Source organism: Poecilia mexicana, unplaced genomic scaffold (genome assembly GCF_051168715.1).
Source record: "Poecilia mexicana isolate PSO_F unplaced genomic scaffold, ASM5116871v1 scaffold_3, whole genome shotgun sequence".
NCBI lineage: Eukaryota > Metazoa > Chordata > Actinopteri > Cyprinodontiformes > Poeciliidae > Poecilia > Poecilia mexicana.
The window spans coordinates 11723998-11743083 of record NW_028263372.1 but is presented as its reverse complement, the minus strand read 5'-3'; the positions used below and the strand labels follow the sequence as shown (position 1 = coordinate 11743083).

Below are 19086 nucleotides of genomic sequence, written 5' to 3'. Positions count from 1 at the left end.
TCAGATTTACCGATACTTGGAAATAACCTAAAGTAGGACCTGAACCCAATCCCACCCAACAACACACCTTATCAAACCAAACTGCTGAAGGTCGGGTAGCATTGACACTTGGCTTTCTTTTTGTCTTCATGTGACCCTGCAGGAGGAGTACAGAGCGGAGGGCATCAGCTGGAGGAACATCGATTACATCGACAACACGGGCTGCATCGGCCTGATCAGCAAGAAGCCCACAGCGCTGTTCCACCTGCTGGACGAAGAGTGCAAGTGAGTCGTCTAGCTTCACTGTTTCATTGCTTCACAAACTCTCTCTCTCTCTCTCTCTCTCTTTTTTTCCTTTTGTTTCTCTGTGAAAAGGTTCATCCAGTGCGTTTGGCTGGCTGAAGCAAAACTGGCAGACATGCTGACACGACAGCAGAGTTTCTGGTTTCATTCCAACTGAGACCTCCGTTCTGTCTTCATGCTGAAACCCTGAAACTCCCATCAGCTGTAAAACCTAAAACGCTGGCCCAGGATATGTGTATCCTCGCACTGTTGCTTCTCGCCACGGCTTTTGTATTCAAATGAAATTAAGTGCCGATGAGACATCTTAAAGAGGCCAGTTGAGTAAGCCAGAGAAAACCGCCGTGAGGACGGCATGAACCAGAAGAAACATGAAGGGGAATCTAGATATGCAGAGACGAGAGGAGGATTTATTCCTGACGTACCTCAGGTTGCATGAAACTTTAAATAAACACTAATCCATCTGTGTGACCTTTCTGTCACATCCCGTCACATTAATGCTGTGAATAAAAGGTTTTCGCGTCTTGATTTGATCATAACTCGCATTTTCTGTTCAGTTGATTTTGTCATAGCAGCGGGGAAAAAACGTACATCTGATACTTTGAAGTTCATGGCTGTTTTGCGGCTAATTTAAGAACTATATTTCCTCCTTTAATTCGCCTTTCTTCTCCTTTTGGACACTGAAACAGATTTTTCCCACATGGAAGAGCTGGAAAGCACGGAGCCTTTCAGCTGTCTTGTTTTTGTAGCTCAGGTTTCACCCTGTTCCAGAACCCCTGGTGTCTCATTCTTCCTCCGTCTTCCTGTGAGCGCCTGATGTCTTTTCTATTTTTTTTTCCCCTTTTCGTTCTTAATAGATTCTCTGGCTGTTACTATTAATGGTACAGAATGAAATCTGACCTGAAATCTGCTTTAAGGAAGATGCCTTCTGAAGATTTTATAACGCTTTGTGCTCATGAAAATAGATCAATCTGTCGTTTTATTGCGACTGTTTAAACAGCATTTCTTATGGGTTTTGCACAACTTTCTTTTCAGTTTTGTTCTCTAATGAATTATTTATTTCCCTATCTAAAAAAAAAACACCTCAAGCAGAAGGCAGATAATTGACTTTAAATTAGTTCAAAAGTTAAATTAGTTCAAATCTTAATAGGCATCAGTACACATTCTCCGCTACTTGTTGTCAAGGTGATGTTATAAGGAACAGCTTTTAAAGCCAACCTCGTCAAAACTCAAAGAAAACCAATAGTCAAGGTGAAGCCCGGCGTCTCAGATGTAATGGAGAACATGTGAGCGGAGCTCAACAATCCTGGCTGGCCTCAGAGCGGTGTGTCGGCTCGTGAAAAAGCAGCTTCACGTCTTCCTGCGTTGGCGCTGAGCGTCTCCTAACAGGCTGCAGATCAGATGACGTGTGCCACGATCTCTTTCATTTATTCTGGACTTCATAAATTCATCGTGTTCGGAGCAGAGTTCAAAAAACCGTCAAACGTTTTTCTTTTGTGTGTGTGTTTTTTTGTGTTTTTTCTTTTTTGTGTGTGATTAATGCTGCAGGATCCATGACACAAGTGACAGCTTTAAACAAGTGCATCAGGGTTCTGATCCTCTGGCAGATTTCTTTTTTTTTTCCTTCTTCTTCTTCGGCATTAAAAGCAGATGCAACATCTATTCTTCAAAGCGCTCGCCTCTGTTCCTAATTCCAGCTTCCCTCAAGCCACCAATCAGACGCTGTTGGATAAGTTCAAGCGGCAGCATGAAGGGAACAGCTACATCGAGTTTCCTGCCGTCATGGAGCCCGCCTTCATCATCAGGCACTACGCTGGCAAGGTCAAGTACGGCGTTAAGGTCAGCAGGAGTTTTCAAGAGCCGCCGTCTGGTGTTGAGTAGAAGATGTTTATATCCAGATAAAGGGACATGTCGTCATTTTTTATGTCTCTGCCACTACAACGCAGGATTTTAGGGAGAAGAACACGGATCACATGCGGCCAGACATCGTAGCTCTGCTAAAGAGCAGCAAGAACGCGTTCATCTGCAGCCTGATCGGCATCGACCCGTCGGCCACGTTCCGCTGGGCGGTGCTCCGGGCGTACTTCAGGGCCCTGGTGGCTTTTAGAGAAGCCGGGAAGAGGCACACACACAAGAAGACTGGTGAGAGAGTGCATCCATAGCGACTTTCGTGTCTCCTTTAAGATGTGTTGAGCGTTGACGAGCTGATGTTTTTTGTGGTAACATACAGAGAGAGAAAGAGACCATTTTCTAAAGCAAGTAGACATGCACTAGCATTTTAACCTCGAGTTAAAATACCTTCGTATCAGGTTAGTAACTTATTGAAAAGGTAAATAATTGTTTCAACTGCTGACAAAATGTAACACTGCAATTAAAAATGCTGTTATTTACCATGTTTTATTTTTGAAGCAAAAATTTAAGACAAGCAGTTATCGAAGTTAGTCGTGGTTTTAGAATAAGACAAGTACACCAAGTTAAAACCAGCTCAATCAGGCTAGCCTGCAGTCTGCAGCTGAACAGATATTCTGCTTGTAAAACTGCGTTTCCATTGACCATATAATTGCGTAAATTGAAATTACAAAAATAAATTGGATTACTGTAAAGGATGAGGTGGTTTTTTTGACTGAATCGAAATTAGTGTATTTCACAGAACTACTAAACTCTAATTTAGTGTCACGCGAGTCGTGATCGATAACCGGACGATACTGCTGTCGGAAAAGACGACAGAGGGCGATGACACATCATGTTTTTAATTTTTTATCACGTGAACAAACTTATTCCCATGTTATTTCCTTTCTTTGCAGTTATCATGTAATAAAAACCCCACAATTGTGACATTTAGTTTTTTCAACATTTGTGGAATACTGAGAAAGTCTTGCACACATATGTAATGGAAACACAGCCATTAATGTGCGAACTTGTCTGTGTGCTAGCGTTTTCTCTACCAGGCAATTATCAGTGCGTAGCAACACGTGTGGGAGGGACAGCACTGCATTCTGCTGCCCACACGACCGTGGAAAAACTGTGACTGTGGGTCTTTCTTTAGAGTCTCTTTAAAAAGACGATACACAGTAGGAGCAGAATGAAATCTAAAAGTTGAAATTCTACCTTTTTAAAATGTTACGTCTTTACATCAGAAACTGACTCAGAGATCAGGTAGTAAAATAAAGTTTAATTACTACACACAAAGAGAAAAGAGAAAATGATGATCTGCAGTTCAGTTTTTCTCACCACATTTTGTATCGATTGTCTGCAGCGTTGTGTAGTTTTGTTATGTATTTACAGTAGTTTAGCTCTTTGTCTCTCTCAGCTTCCTCTCTCTTTGAATGCATTTTTCTCTCTTTAGAGTTCACTCTTATAATGCCACAGATCTCAGTATCTGATTGTTACTGTAAGCATTGCTGCTCCCTCTCTAGCTCTTCCTTCACTTTTGTTGTGGATGTTTGAATAGACTTTTAGAACCTGTAGAAATCCTTAAACTAACTCACCCAGCGGTATCTGTTCAACGTGTTCAGAAAAATCTCTGCAACAGCACAAAATTGCTCTTGACTAAATCCCAGTGAACTGATTTGTGTTCACTCACCACCATCTTGTCTAAAGAGACTAGATGTGCAGAACGGAAGAAAAAACCCGTAGAAGACGATACATGGAGGCATGGGGTGAGCACACACAGTCGTGGCCAAATGTTTTTGACAGTGATGCAAATGCTGTTTAATGAGATGATTTCAAATTGTTACTGTTATGGTAATGAGAAATTAGAACACAGCACAAGCTTCAAATGCATCAAATTAGAAAATGCATTCAGAGCTGATATGGACTCTGCCAGCATTCCTCTTTATAACTTCTGCAGTTCGCTTTGGACGTCGACCCGTTTGCCAAATTCTGTTCTGATCGTAGATTTTTTTATTTATTTTTTTTTTTGCTCTGTTGGTGCTTGAACTTGATCATAGTGTGTTTACTTCTATTTTTTTTTTTTTGAGAAATATCTATACATCTTCAATATGTTCAACATCTTAAGACGAGTTAAACCTGAGAGTTTTGGTCTCAAAATGACTGCAAAAAAAGTCTTGCAAAGAATTTTTTGTCTAATTTCTAGTGAAAATAGTAAGTCAAAACTAACTGAGTAACTTTTCAGCAAGAAATAGAAGCTTATTTTAAGTCTACAATTTCTCAATATTAATTTTAAAAAGTGCTAATTCCACTGGCAGAATGTTTTCTTTTATAATGACATTTTTTCCATATTACAAGTGAAAAAATCTGCCAGTGGAACTAGTAAATTTTTTATGGATATTAAGGAATATTTGACTTAAAACAAGTTCTTATATCTAGCTGAAAAGCTACTTATGAGCTAGTTTTGTCTTCCACTAGAAACCAGAGCAAAAACACTTGGTAAGATTTTGTTTTTGCAGTGCACTTAGTTGTCATTTGTGCATTTTTTTATTTTTATTTTTTTAAGTTTGTAGACATTCCTGGAGGACACATCGATCCCCTCTATTAATGTCAGTGTTTTTGGGTAGGATATCCACTTCTGTTGATTAACAAAGGATTTTCCAGCTGTTCCAAACAGAGAAAATATCTTTGCAGGCGTGCTTTATTCTGCATCATTTTAGTTTTTGGTGAATATTTCCCCCAGATCTTTATCTTGAACAGTGTGTGTGTGGATCCATCCACACTCACCTGCTGCCCGTATTAAGCGAGTTCTGCACTGGTGGTAAGACGTCCTTAAAAAGGAGGCAGAGCTCTTTGGAAACCTCAAGCTTCTTGACAATATCAAAACCTCTCACTGACGATTTTAAAACGGTGTAAATTGAAGCTGCTAATTTTTGAAATAACATTTGCACCACAGAAAAAAAAAAAACTTTGGCCACGACCTCACACAGAAACCCAGAGTCAAACCTCGTAGTGTCGTTTTCAAATGTTTACCGTCTTCTCTTCAAGTAGAAAACTGTCTTGTTCAAGTAGAAAACTGCATCTCCTGAAATCCTCCATTTCTACACTGTCTAATCTCTTCATGTCTCTCTCTCTCCCTTTCTCCCTCCTCTGCCCTTATGTTTTGTTTTTCTTCTTCTTTCTTTCCTTTTTGTTTTGCTTCTCCAAGGGCATGATGACGCTGCTCCCTGTGCAGTATTGAAAAAAATGGATAGTTTTAGCTTTCTGCAGCACCCTGTGCATCAGAGAAGCTTAGAGATCCTGCAGAGATGCAAAGAGGAGAAGTACAGTAAGGCTGCCAAGACAACTGTAACCCTTCCTAACTTTCATGTTAGGGGAGCTGTAGGGATGAGAGCGACCAACATCATCAGCTTCTGCTGTAGCCACATTACGACAAAAGACTTCAGTAACGGTTTCTTAAGAACATGTGCAGTGCCTTTTCACATTTTAACACTTTACAACCAGCAGCTACAAAACAAATTAATGAGGTTCTGTGTGACAGAGTTGTGCATATTTGTGTGGTGCGGTGAAATGGATAAGGTTTTGCTGACCTTTTGTATTACATACTGCCTACTTTGCAAATTTCTCCCATTCTTTTTGGAAAACTTGGACATCATAACAAGTCTTGTGTCAGAGATGCAATTAGTTTGAAGTCTAGACATGAATATTCTTTTATCTAAACCAGGGGTATCGATCTCATTTCTTTTTAAGGCCATATGAAGATCACGCATGTCTTCAAAGACCCAGTTTGTGATATAAATCATTGAAAAAAACTCTTTAAACTGTTAAAATATTACTAAATGGCACGCTCTCTATTCAATTGATGCTTCTTAAAATGAAATATTGAACATCTTTTCGCACTGATGTAATTTGTTAGCATAAAGATGAAAACTTCTTTGATTTTATTGATTTGCTAGTTGGCTCCTTCAGACTAGCAGCAGCAACAATTAGTGGACACCTGGTGCTGAGCTCATTATACCAGCTACTATAAAATGCTGGTAAAATGTTGTCGAAGGGTTAATAAATGAGAGATGCGATGACTTCCTGAAGGCAGAGTTTTGGATGAACAGGACTTAAAGAGAAGAACAGGACTTAAAGAGACAGAGGCCCAATTTCAAAGCGTCAAATTTCTTTTAAGTCATATTTGATATGTATAACAACTGAAGGTAACATAGTTACTTCATTGTGCTATAAAATGATTCTGTGGTTGGAAAACACATAATACTGTCCCTCTAAAGGTTATGTTCATGTGGGCCACATCAACAGCTGTGGTGGGCCGGATTTGGCCCCTGAACCCTGAGTTTGACATGTGTGATCCAAGCCGCTCCATTGTTGCTCCTTCTGCATTCTTGGTGCTGATGGCCTTGTTGTGGTAGGTTTGCAACACTCATTTTCAGATAGTGGATTGAACAGACACAGGATTTTGAAGAAGACTGGTTGTGCTGGATCTTTTTTTAAATTTATTTTCCGCTTTGCAATTAGCCAGTAATTATTTGTCTGTCACATAAAATCTCATTAAAGAATTAAGTTTGCTACTGTACTCTGATAAAATGTGGGAAAAAAATGAGAGTGAATATTTTTCAAGGCACTGCGCTATGTTTGTTTTTTTTTTGTTTTTTTTATTGTGATTTTTGAAGCTCCTACTGTAGACTAGATGCTTGGTCTCTGATCCCTCCGTCTCCCTCCTGCATGTTGTTCAGTAGCATGCCTCAGCCATCCTGACACTCCTGTCACGTGTTCATGAGTCCTGTAGCGGTGGGAATGCATGGTTGCAGTGCGCTGTCTGGGGCAGAAGCTACTCTGGGTGGTGTCCTTCTCGGCGGTGTAGCTTCCCTTACAGCCTGTCGGTGTAGTCGCTTCTTCACCTACACCTCACGTCAGATGTCACTAACAAATCCCGTGTCGGTGACGGCGTTGGTGGCGGACGAAGTGACTAACTCGCTCACGGTGGTGGACACACAGCTGACCTCACGGACTTCTCGGGCCTCCATGAACTCTTAGTTACACTCATGTTTTGTTTCTTTTTGTGTCTTTTTTTTTTGTTTTGTTTTGTTCTGTGCTACCTTTGCAGCTCCAGATGAGAGTGAGAAGGTTGTGCAAAGTGATGATGAAACAGAGAATGGTATTATGTTCAGTCCCAGTTTGCTTTCTGAGTAGGCTAACCCTCGTAGATCTCTGACTCTTCAGCACGACTTCAGAAGGCAATGCATCAGTTAGATCACTCTGCCACCGCACTTAGATTTTAGCTTCTCTTGGGTAATTAAAATGCGATCCCAATGTCTCCCCATTTGAAATGACTAATCGAATTAATAAGCAAGTGTAAAGTCCAGACTAATTTTAAATAACTCTTGAGTATCATCTTCCATATTTCAGCACTAACAAGATCACATCACTGTTAACCTTTAATACCAAATCATCCCCATTAGGTTGTATGGCTCATAAAAAAAAAGGCACAAAATGCTCACTGCAATAACACCAGAGTGGCACATGGTGTCAGAAGTGTGATTTATTGTTGGTGTTGTGTGACCGTTTGTCTTGTTTTGTCTTCTGTTTTTAGTATTTTAATTTAGTTTTGACTTTTTTTTTTTTTTTGCATTCTCTGATGCCTGTTTGTTTGTGAATCAGGTATGACCAGAAGGACGCCACGGACGCCTTTGTCGGACATTCAGGGAACCAACGCCGTCGCAGAGAAATCGCCACGGTAAGCACGCGCCCGCCGGAAATGGGTCAGACCGCGAGTGGGACTTCTGCATGGAAACATTCCCAAACTGTCTCTGGCGTCTTGTTAGAGGAGTGTAAACCACAGGAAAGGAATGATGGAAAATATTAGCGGCTTTTGAAACTGTAACTTGTGGTTTTATTTAAAAGCAGAAATTTCTCTTCTTAAAACAGTCTTAATAACTTCTGCAGTTGAAGTTAAATGCACAGATTGTTGTTTTTAGGAGCTTTTAATCCTCCTTTGAAGAGGTAATATTAAAAAAAGAGAGAAAAAATCATTGCATTATTTAACATCAATGATCCGTGATCATGATGAAACTTGTTTATATAAATTTTAGTTAATTTTGATGGGTTTTTGTGAATGATTAGAATATTACAAGACAATAAAATAGGATTTTAAACCCATAAATGTAATGTATTGGCCTACACAATCATGGGGAAGACTGCTGACTGGTTTAATGTCCAACAGGAGCATAAGCCACAAAATGTTATTGCTAAAGAAGCTGGTTGTTTATCCAACTGTATAAAATAAAAGTTGTGTAGAAGGATAAAATAAGATGTAGCTCCATCCCAGAATGCCTAAAGTACCAGTACCTGGTTTATTCAACCTGGTATTACAGCAAAGTCACCTGACTTAACAACATAGAGAAACTGTCAGGTATTGTCATGAGAAAGATCAGAGACAAGCAACCTGCACTTTCTCTTAAATGCATCTACTGCTCAGTACATACGTGATATCTTTAAAAAAAAAAACGTGACTAAAGCGTCGGCAGTCTTAGCGATGCTCTCATTCAGCTCCACTTCCTCTAATTATCTGTTGACGGTGAGGTCAACAAGCAACGGCCATGATTTGCAGAGCCGAGACTCTCCAATGAGACGGCTTTTGTTACACAGGAGCGAATCCGTTAACCCCGTTAACGCCTGACCTCTGGCCTCCTTCTGTCTCCCTCCTCACTCACTCATGAGCCACAGACTCACAGAGCTCTAAACCCGGTCCAGCTGCTTCCTTCATGATGTAAAGTCAGAGCTATGCGTTGCAGAAGATCATCCAGGGAGAGATAAATATCTGAGTGTGAGTCAGCTGGACGCAACGGCAGACAGTGCACTACTTTATGGGACTCTCTCAGAGGCTCTGGAGATAAACAGTCGGTACAAAAGGCATATTGTAGCGTCACCGTTTACTGAGATCGATGATCGACTGGGGGAAAAATTCTTCTTTGTATGGCAGGCCAGATGCAAACAGAAGAGTTGTGTTGAAGTAGATGTTTTGGATCCTAGAGTTTGAGATTTAACCGCCCGATTTCGACATCAACAAGTTTTCTGAAAGATTACGAGAGAAGGAACATAAACCTGGAAGTAAATCAGAGGAAATTAACTTTTTTTTTACTGGAAGTTGTTTTTTTGTTTGTTTGTTTTTTCAACATCATCTTTATTGGGTTTTCAACAATGTTCCCAGTAATATACAGGAATTTAAGTCATCGTACTGTATAAATGAAGCATGAGCAGCGCTTCATCCCAGATTAAAACCACTCCAGTACTCATTATTTACTTCTGCAAATTTGAATCTGAAGGCTGAATGACCGTGTCTGCATGCCACTGTGTTCAGCTGAGACACACTAATAAGCTGTTTACGTGATTGAACTCGAGTAATGTTGAACCAAATAATGCATTTTTTTATTGCATTTGCTACCAGTAGAAGAAAACGTATCCACCCACTTTATTGCAGAAACATTGCGTCTTTGTTTTAAGATCTAAAAATAAAAATAAAATCTTCAACACATTTTCTGTAGTAGATGTTTATCAAAAATAATGAGCAAAACATCATGTAATATTTGTAACCATGAACAAATTTGATTCAGTTGGACTGAGGGCAAAATGGCTCTTTCGATTGCAAGGATTACAAAATCTCTCCATCCAGTTTTCAATTAGCTTTTATTTAGTATGAAAAACACAACAGGTGAAATCCTTTCACGTCTTCCAGGTTGGTCCCGTCTAAAGCTACAAAAACTACTCCACCGTTTTTATTTTATCTGCTATTGAAATGTTTCCACTCCTCCTGACTCCCCTCATATTATTTTTGGAAATCAAGTCAACCATCTTTTAATGCCACGCGGTTTAAGTTTCCACACAAATGTTGCCGCTGCTGTTTGTGCGTTAAGCTGTGTGTGGCCCGCACCGAAACGACGCTGGAGGAATTCTTGTAAATCTACAAAGGAGGAAAATGGAAACTAAATAAACTGCTCAGCTGCACCGAAATTACCATCAATTGCTGCCTCTGCATCAGCCCACCGTTTTCTCTTTGTTCCAGGTCATAAAGTAGGAAAGTCTTTTTTTTTTTTTTGTTTATTTTCCTCCAACTTGCTAAAATATTTCTTTATCATCAAACTGCAAGGGAGGGTAGACAGAAATTATAATTTGTGGTTGTTTAAGTCCATAAAATAAGAATTAGTAATAAAAACATACAACACTTTGTAAAGTTTTATGCAGAAACTCTAAATACAGCTGATCATCGTTGTTTTCAGGGATTTATTCTGACACAGCCTAGTGTTTAGTCAGAGTTAGCACTGAAATTTGATAGTCATGTCTATTAAGACCAAACGTAACTCTAGAAACTACTGAATCGCCCCTAAAAACATCCCCAAAAGTTTATTAAGGTTGTTGTTGATATAGAGGTGTTTACACTGAATGTAAGCACATGGATTGCAGGGTTTCCCCCAGAAAACTTGCTAAGCCCGGTGGTCGGGGCGTCGAGGCGGTCCACCTAGTAGTTAAAAGCTCGTTCCAGCCCTAATCCTGTTCCTGCTCATGTGTGCTGCAGGAGTTCTCCGGGCCTCGGCTGGAACGGCCGCGTCGGTCGGCAGAGCCACCTCTCTCCCGGCGGCTCCAACACAGAAGAAGACGGCATCTTCGTCAACTCGGCCAGCAGCAAACTCCTGGAGAGAGCGCACGACATCCTGATGTCAGTACCCTCAACGCACACAATAAAACGTTCAGCGTTCGCCTCACTAAGGCAGATTTCTGCTCTCTTTACGTCACATGTGCAACCCGGTTAGCGGTTGAATACAGCTTAAAGTTGCACCAGAGGACGTGTTTTTGATTCCAGATGAACTTTATCTGGTTAGAGAAATCCAAATGTTGTGATCAGAAATGTAAAGAAGTAGCTCAGAGATGTCTGGAAACCCGACAGACCTCCTGAGGTCCCTCTTCCGCCCAGCTGGAGGCTCCGTCACTGATCCGGACATTCCGACCAGCTCAGTCGGCGCTGCTCTGTGCTTGACCCTTCGAAGGAATATTTCCTGTCCAGTGGAAAAATTAAAGTCCCACTTCTTCTATGACCTATTCAGAAAGAATTTCAGGAAGTGATTTATTGCTACTCTGTGTTTGTAGACAAAAAAAAATCCATTGGTTAATTTCTGTTTTGTTTTTATACATATAAACAGGAGGAACAAAAACTACAAGTCGAAACCAGTTCTTCCGAAGGTAGGAGTCGTCTTACTTTAACGTAGAGTTTGGATTGGGGTTGTGCTGACTGTGACCCTCTGCCTGCAGCATTTACTGAACGTCAAATCACTAAAGTACCTTAGCAACCTGACGCTTCACGACCGCATCACCAAGTCGCTGCTTCACCTCCACAAGAAGAAGAAACCTCCCAGTATCAGCGCACAGTTTCAGGTCAGTTGGATGAACTCGCTGCTTTACAGTTCAGCAAATCCGCAGCTTAATGTGAAAAGTTGTGTTTTCTAAATCTTACAGAGATTGGGAGGAAACGACAACACACATCTCTGTTCACATTTACATTTGTGATTTTTTTTTTTTTTTGGCTCCAACACTGCATATCCAAGAGACATAATGTGTGAGATCATGTCTGGTAATAAGAAACATGCTTTATTTTGTGTATAAAAAAGGAAGTGATTCATTCACTGACACACCCTTATGGATGAACTCCTCAAATCAAGGAGGGAAATCTGTGAAAAGTTTCTACTTTGTGTTTTTGCTACCACTTTCAAGGCAGTTCAAGATGCTTTACATGGTAAAAACACAAAATTACAAAGTTGTAAAGAAAACGCCTTACAACTGCTACTTATCAGTGACTTGAATCAAAGTTAAATTACAGTATTTATGTTTGGTTAAATTTGAATAAATCTATCAAGACACGTTGTTTTATGTGTTAAGGACCTGGGATACAAAATCAGTCTGTCTGAAACCAAATCAGCTGGGAAAATTTTTTTGATTGGTGCGTCTAAAAAAAAAAAAAAACTAGTTCAGATTCGAACCAAAATTTTTCCCATCAAATCTGAGATTTTAACCACTCCCAAAGGACTTTGAAGTTTAACATCAGCATGTTTGAAATAAGCACTGCTGCGCCGGATAAACTGTTTGCGTAATCAAAACTTGACTTTATTACTTTGTTATTACATGTACAATGTAAATAGGAAAACCAGGCAGCAGATAACATGGAAATAAAAAATAGGAGTACTGCTGTCATTGCAGGAGCCTGACAACTGACAACTACAGGGTTTTCTCAGTCAACACAGTGCTGTATCTGCTGACTGAAATATGGAAAACAATCTCATCGGCGGGCAGTAACATTTCCGTAACCAAACACTTGATTCCCCCCGTCCTGTTTAAAAGTGAACAGTGTTTCGTGGCTGCTGGAGGTGCAGCTGAGGCCCCTGTGGACGGCCGGTGGGGAGGCAGCCTGAATCCATGTGTGGATGACTTCACTCTCCACATCCTGTGCTGCGCTGATTGCTTTAATCTTCCATGCAGGGGGAAAACAAAAAAAAACAAAAGAGTCTGAATTCCTCCTGCCTCTAAGTGATTACACACACATCCAGACACACATGTGTCCGTGTGTTTAATTACACAGTCGCTGCAAATGAAGAAAAAAAAGGAGGAAAAAAAAAAAGCATCCTGTTTTCTTCCAAACCGCATGCTCACATAAATGTATGTAGACGGTTATACCGATGCGAATCGGAGGATTTTAATGCTTCGGCGTTCCTCACAGATGGCGACAGAGTTTCGCTGTTGTCTGTTAAACAGCTGTGAAGTGTCTCCGCGTGTTTTGTGCTGTTGGGTTTGATGACTTCTTTTCCCACGTTTTATCCCGCAGGCTTCGCTCAATAAGCTCATGGAGACTCTGGGTCAGTCGGAACCTTACTTTGTCAAGTGCATCCGTTCCAACGCAGAGAAGGTACGCTGGACACTGTTGCTTTAGTAACATTCCCTAATCCTGCTTTGAAGTGGGAATTTTAAAAATAATCTAAAAAAAGAAAATCTGTTTTCCATTTCCCCTCCTCTCTTTTTCTCTCTCACACACAGCTGCCCTTAAGGTTTGATGATAACTTGGTGCTGAGGCAGCTGCGGTACACAGGTATGCTGGAGACGGTCCGCATCCGGCAATCGGGATACAACGTCAAGTACACCTTCAAGGTAATCCACATGTTGTCACGGTGATATTTTTGACTAAATCTCCTCCATTGGCATAACCGATTTAGGAAAAAAAAAAAGTGCATAAAGCATTAAAATAAGTTAAAGCTACATTTTGCTGGAGAATCCAGCAAAATGTAGCTTGATCTCATTTATTCACTGGAGAAAAATCCCACATCATCTGTTGTTTACAAATTCAGAGATTTGACAAAGATTAGAGGCATGCAGAGATTTCAAAACCTCTCCATGTCAGTAGACGCCCTTCAGAGCTGCTGTCTTGCTACTTTTAGTTGTGTCCCTGTTCAAACGGCTCATTTCCAGACATCCTACAGAACTCAGTGACATCCTGAACAGATTTCAGTCAGTTGATTTTAGGGCTGCAACTAACAATCATCTTAGTAGTCAGTTATTCTATCAATTATTCTGACAAGTAATCAATACCTTCAAAGTCCAGCATGTAAACAGAGAAATAGCTTCTTTGGAGACTTCAGGATTTCATAATTTACAGCAGTTCTCCAACACTGAGCTTTGGAGATTTTTTTTTTTTGTCCCCATATTTACTTTCTTCACCTTTGTGAGTAAAATCCAGGAGAATCGAGAATATAACTAAACTAACTTTTAGTTGCATCCACTTTAAATGGGTTGTTCTGGTTGCCAATAGTTGTGGAGTTGGTAAATTTTGGGGAAAAAGTCTTAATGTGGGATTTTTTTCTCTTCTGAATATATATATGTATTTTTTTATTATTCAAAAAAAATTGTCAGTGTGAGATTATGCTGCTGCCTTTTTCATACCTACTAAAGAAGGGGCTATTATGCATAAAGAGTGCAGTACATCCTGAAGATAATTCCTGTCTAATCCCAAAAAAGATGAAAATGTGTCGGATTAAAACCTCCTGTAAAGGTTCAGATTTCATGTAGTTGATTAGTATCCAGTATGATTTATGAGGGAAGCCTCATTCATGTGTTTTTAAACTCTGTGCTCAGAAATCTGGTTTTCCAGTAAACAGTGAGGGTGTTGTGCAGATGAACCCGTTTTTGTTCGTGACCTTGTGTCGGCCAAGAAGATTTTTAAAACTAACAGAAACTGAAAAGCCTCTCAGGTTCTCAGGAGCTGGAGTGCCAGTGATGGTTTTTTTTTTAAACGTGTTCCTGATTCATTGTGTGTTGGGTCAGAAGGGAATTTGTGGGGGTGGGAGATGGCAGCCGTCTTTAACCACGCTGCCTCTCCGAGGAGTGATGTCAGCCCCATGGGAAGCGCTGCGCTGCTAATGAAGCGAATGGCGGTGAATGCAGATGGGCGTTAGTTGCTGGACAGAAGACAGTCGGGAGTGGCCCACTTCCACTCCTGTTTCTTCTTACAGTAGTTTCCATTTTCTGGTTTTGTTCACTTGTGCCAATAACCTCCTGTGCCAAGAATTTAGATAACGAATAGGTCACCTTATTGGCTAGACATTGAGTTATTGAATTACATGTCTGCTTTGGGTATTTCTTTCGTCGTGTAAAGAAATATTTTGTTGTTTTTTTTGGGGGGGGGGGCATTATCAGACATATTTCATCAACATTGTAGTGATCTGAAATAATTAAGGGAAATAAGATGAAGCGCATTTAAAAGCTCTGAACTGTACTAGTAATTCTACATCAAGGCAAAAGGTTTAGAAGCTTATGTCACTAATGAAGCCACATTTGTTCAATCCACCTTTTAGGTAGTGTGAATAAAAAACACAAAGAACCCCACACCCACCCACCTGCAGATTACTTGGATGTTTAAACGTTAAATAGAGAAGGAAAATCAAACACTTCCTCATCCTACGCACAAGGATGTGAAACCGTGGAAAATTTCAAATTTTACACTTTCGGGCCACAATTCTCTCCCAGTGTTGAACAATTTTTCTACTTAAAACTGAATATAAAAACTTCACTGTCTGTCATTTTATGTCTTCAGGTCATGGTAGACTTTACATCACCCTTAATGTTTACAGGCGCACATGAGTGAAACTTTCAGTGGCGAAGGAAAGAATAAGTGTTCTGGTGATCTCACTGCGATCATTACAGCAGAAGACATTTTCCTTGACGGTAAATTCCCCAGCATGCTTTGTGTCGTGTTCAGCAGTAATGAGAAATATCTTGTGGATGGGATCACTCTGAAGGACCCTGCTGGTCAGGACAGACCCTCCTCATTGTGCTCGGGGTCTCAAACACGCCCCATGCTGGTAATTGTATAAACACGGCATCTGTGCGTCTGTCCAGCCTCCCTGCTGCTCTGATTGTGTTCAGTTCAGGCAATGAAGGTTCAGTTTAAATAAATGGATGTATGATGTTTGAATCTGTACAAAATTTATTTTATTTTATTTTTTTTTTACCTAAAACCGGATGTTCCTCACTGGTTTTCTGCATTTGAGGTGCATCATAGAGATGCTGCTGCTGGTCCAGAGTCGGTTCAATTGGCTTTCATTGATGTAAAATGTTCCATCTGGAAATGGGGCAAAAATCCACATCTGAATTGATATTTCAGATCGTTTCCATAATCTGGTCTTTTTGTAGGACTTTGTTCATCACTTCAGTGTGCTGCTGCCGGAGGGAACCCGTTCCACGAGGGAGAGCATCCAGGGAAGTATGGATCAGCTGGATCTTCAACCAGAGGGCTATCAAGTGGGAAAGACAAAGGTATGTAACCGTCTCCGTTCAGCGTTGGCCTGAGCCCTCGTTACTTTCTATAGTTTTGAAGATAAATCAGTGAGGGGTAGTTTTATGTTGAATCCAGAATATTCTTTAGCTATTTACATGTAGAGTTCCTCAAGGCTTCGTACTGGGGCCTTTTTTGTTGCAGTTATTTTGCCTTTTTAGTTTGAAATGTCCCATTGCAACACTTTGCGGATGCTATCCAGGTTCATCCAGTGATTTTAAAAGAGGAAGTTATGAATATCCTGCTAGTTTTAGCGGCGTTCCTGCACCAACAATACAAGCTTAAGTAGTTCTGTAGCCTATTTGTTGAAATAAGGTCTGTATGCAAGGAACAGTCTTGCATACAGATCACTGAATATTCTGTATTGATATTATTTTTTTTATTTTTTTTGTTTTCATCTCTTTTTAACTTTGAAAGAACATTACAAATTTCCCAAATCTGAGTGTCTTTGCTGCTGTTTCTCCTTCAGCTTGAACAAGAAAATGTGCACACATAAAATAAGTTTTAGGCAGATTCTCATAGCTTTCTTTTAGTTTCTCCTAAATGTTGTTACTTTTTTTTAAAGGTTCCAGTTGCTCAGGTCTCGTCTTACAGCCAGACGGCCTTAAATGTTTCACTCAATAAATGCAAAGTGAAGGCGATCTCAAGCTTGTGCGATAACGTACAATATTCACCCATTCAATCACTGCTCAGAGCTCAGAAAGGTTCAAGGCACCAAAAAATTAATTCATTGGTGTTAATTTTGAGGACAACTTAACATGTAAATATAAAGCCTTTGAGCCTTCTTGGAGCTCAATTTGAGTTCATTGAGCTCCAAGAAGGACTTGTAACATGGGAACAAACGTGTAATAAAACGGCTTTGTATTGTTTCATAGTATATAACTAGAGTTATACTTTTGCTGTATTGAACACCTAAATAAGACACTTTGGCAGGTGTTTATATACCTGAAGCTATGAATGAATTGGTTTGTGTTTGGGATGACGTGATATTACCTGAAAGCATCTTGTCTTTGAAAGAAACAGTATGTAATGAAGATATAACCTCATGTTTGGTGTTTTTTAAGTCGCAGCTCTGAATGGCTTTGATAGAGGGGTCCATGCTTCTGGGATGTGTCTGTATAATTACAGGATCATGCCTGACATTCTTGTCTGCGTATATCTGGTCTGGGATTTCTTGGCCACTGTGTGTACGCTTTTGATTCAGGGTTTTTTTTTTTTTTTCTTTTTAATAAAGGAATGTGTCACTTTGCTCACTGCCTTACTCACAGTAAGCACGTGGGCCGGCCCGTTCTGACTCCATCCCGGCCTTTCCCCCCTCAGGTGTTTTTACAGGAGGCCGAGCGTCAGCGGCTGCACGCCGAGCTCCACAGAGAGGTGCTCAGACTCATCGTCATGCTGCAGCAGCGATTCAGAGCGCGGCTGGAGAGGAAGCACTTCGTCAGGATGAGGGAGGCGGTGGTCAGCATCCAGGTGAAGTGTTTTTATCATCACTGATCTGATCTGCAGCAGAGACTGTCTTTAGTTCTGCTCCAGTGATTATTTCTTTATTGTATATATTGGAATTGCTGACAAAGTGGGGCTTTAATTCAGCCTTCTATAGTAGTTATTGTAACATTGTCAAAATGCAATTTTGGAAAGAAAGATGTCTGAGGATGCATGTGTGTTTTTTTGTTTGTTTTTTTATTTTGTTTTTTGTTTAAATCACTTTGGACAAAAAGTGGCTTTGGACATTATTTTAGGAAGGTGACAATATAAAGGAAAAAAATACTAAATATATTTTTGTCTTGTGTGAGCAACAGGTGTCACAAGATGAAGTTCATAGTTATATAAAAACAACTTTTAGTATCCAGAGGGATGCTTAAATGTGACATGTTACAAATATTGTGTTAAGGTACATAGAGTCCAGTTTGAAGGTAATAATACATTTTTGCATAATAACATTGATATAATTTGTGGACTCTGTTTTTTAGGTCTCAGTTTTATTTATTTTGCTGACCAAAAAAAAAATAGTAAGAAAAACACAAGATTACTACAAATAAGATGTGCTGGGACAAATTTAAAGAAAATCTTGTAAAAAGTCACATTAAGGCAATAAAAAAGGAAAACTAGTGAGCATAATTTCAACTAATTACAGTCAGAAGGAGAATGGGGAAAAAAGTGAAAAATAGCCAACGATGTGGAAATGTGACTAATAAAGGTTTATGCACATACTGAGCGTGAAGCTGCTTGAAAGCCATGAAGTGGACATGTTGAAATTTAAAATGACAAACTTCGTGGGATTTCACAAAAGATATTTCAAGAAGTTTATTTTTCTAGAAATTTACATTGCTTAATTTTCTAAATGTTTGAAAACAATAATTCATACCTCCTTACAGAAATGGTGGCGAACGTACCGGTCCATGAAGGAGGAGGAGGAGTATGACGACCCCGGTGTCCAGGAGAGGGCAGCTGTGTGTCTGCAGACCCACTGGAGAGGCTACCGGGAACGTCAAAGGTTCAGGCAGTGGAGAGAGGCGACTCGGGTTCTGCAGAGAGCGTGGAAGTTCTGGCTCGGTCGGCGCTCGTCCGCGGCTCTGGTCATTCAGGCAGCGTGGCGCTGTCACCAGGCCAGGGAGTCCTACCTGCGTTTGTATGCTGCTGTGATTCAGCTGCAGGCAATTAGCAGAGGCTTCCTCAGCAGGCAAAGGTAGGACATACCGGAGAATGCTTCGTGAAACAAAGAGTCCTGATGTTATAGTTTCTTTCTGAAAATAGCTCCTAGGGGTAGATGACAGCATGGTTTTGCGAAAGCTTGTGGGGGGAAAAAAGCAGCTTAATCTTTGCACACAGCACCAGCAGTGTATTTGGGCTTTGTTCTGTGTGCAATCAGACTGGTAAGTTCATACCATGACGCAAGCAACCCAAGCCAAAGCAGCTCTGTAATCGGCTGCTGAGCTCCTGAGGGGAAGGCTTTGTACTCCTAACTTCAACTCTGGAGTTGGTTGCTCACTTTTCATTTCTGAGATTCTCATCATAGCGTTGAAGTAACACTGGAACTTCTCGATTTG

General features: G+C 40.4%; 1 protein-coding gene across 4 annotated transcripts in view; it reads left to right on the top strand.

Moving 5' to 3' along the window:
• myo9aa (myosin IXAa) overlaps positions 1-19086 on the top strand; it is a 99870-nt gene that overhangs the window by 62572 nt on the left and 18212 nt on the right. For 3 of the 4 annotated variants that reach the window (XM_014999269.2, XM_014999267.2, XM_014999266.2), the window contains 13 exons: positions 143-264; positions 1977-2118; positions 2226-2421; positions 5378-5497; positions 7834-7909; positions 10745-10885; positions 11367-11406; positions 11476-11598; positions 13040-13120; positions 13249-13359; positions 15898-16020; positions 17360-17509; positions 18415-18725. In XM_014999269.2, the coding sequence (XP_014854755.2) occupies positions 143-264; positions 1977-2118; positions 2226-2421; positions 5378-5497; positions 7834-7909; positions 10745-10885; positions 11367-11406; positions 11476-11598; positions 13040-13120; positions 13249-13359; positions 15898-16020; positions 17360-17509; positions 18415-18725 (1736 nt within the window). The remainder of the gene's footprint in view (positions 1-142; positions 265-1976; positions 2119-2225; positions 2422-5377; positions 5498-7833; positions 7910-10744; positions 10886-11366; positions 11407-11475; positions 11599-13039; positions 13121-13248; positions 13360-15897; positions 16021-17359; positions 17510-18414; positions 18726-19086) is intronic. The other variant, XM_014999271.2, reaches the window with a different exon arrangement.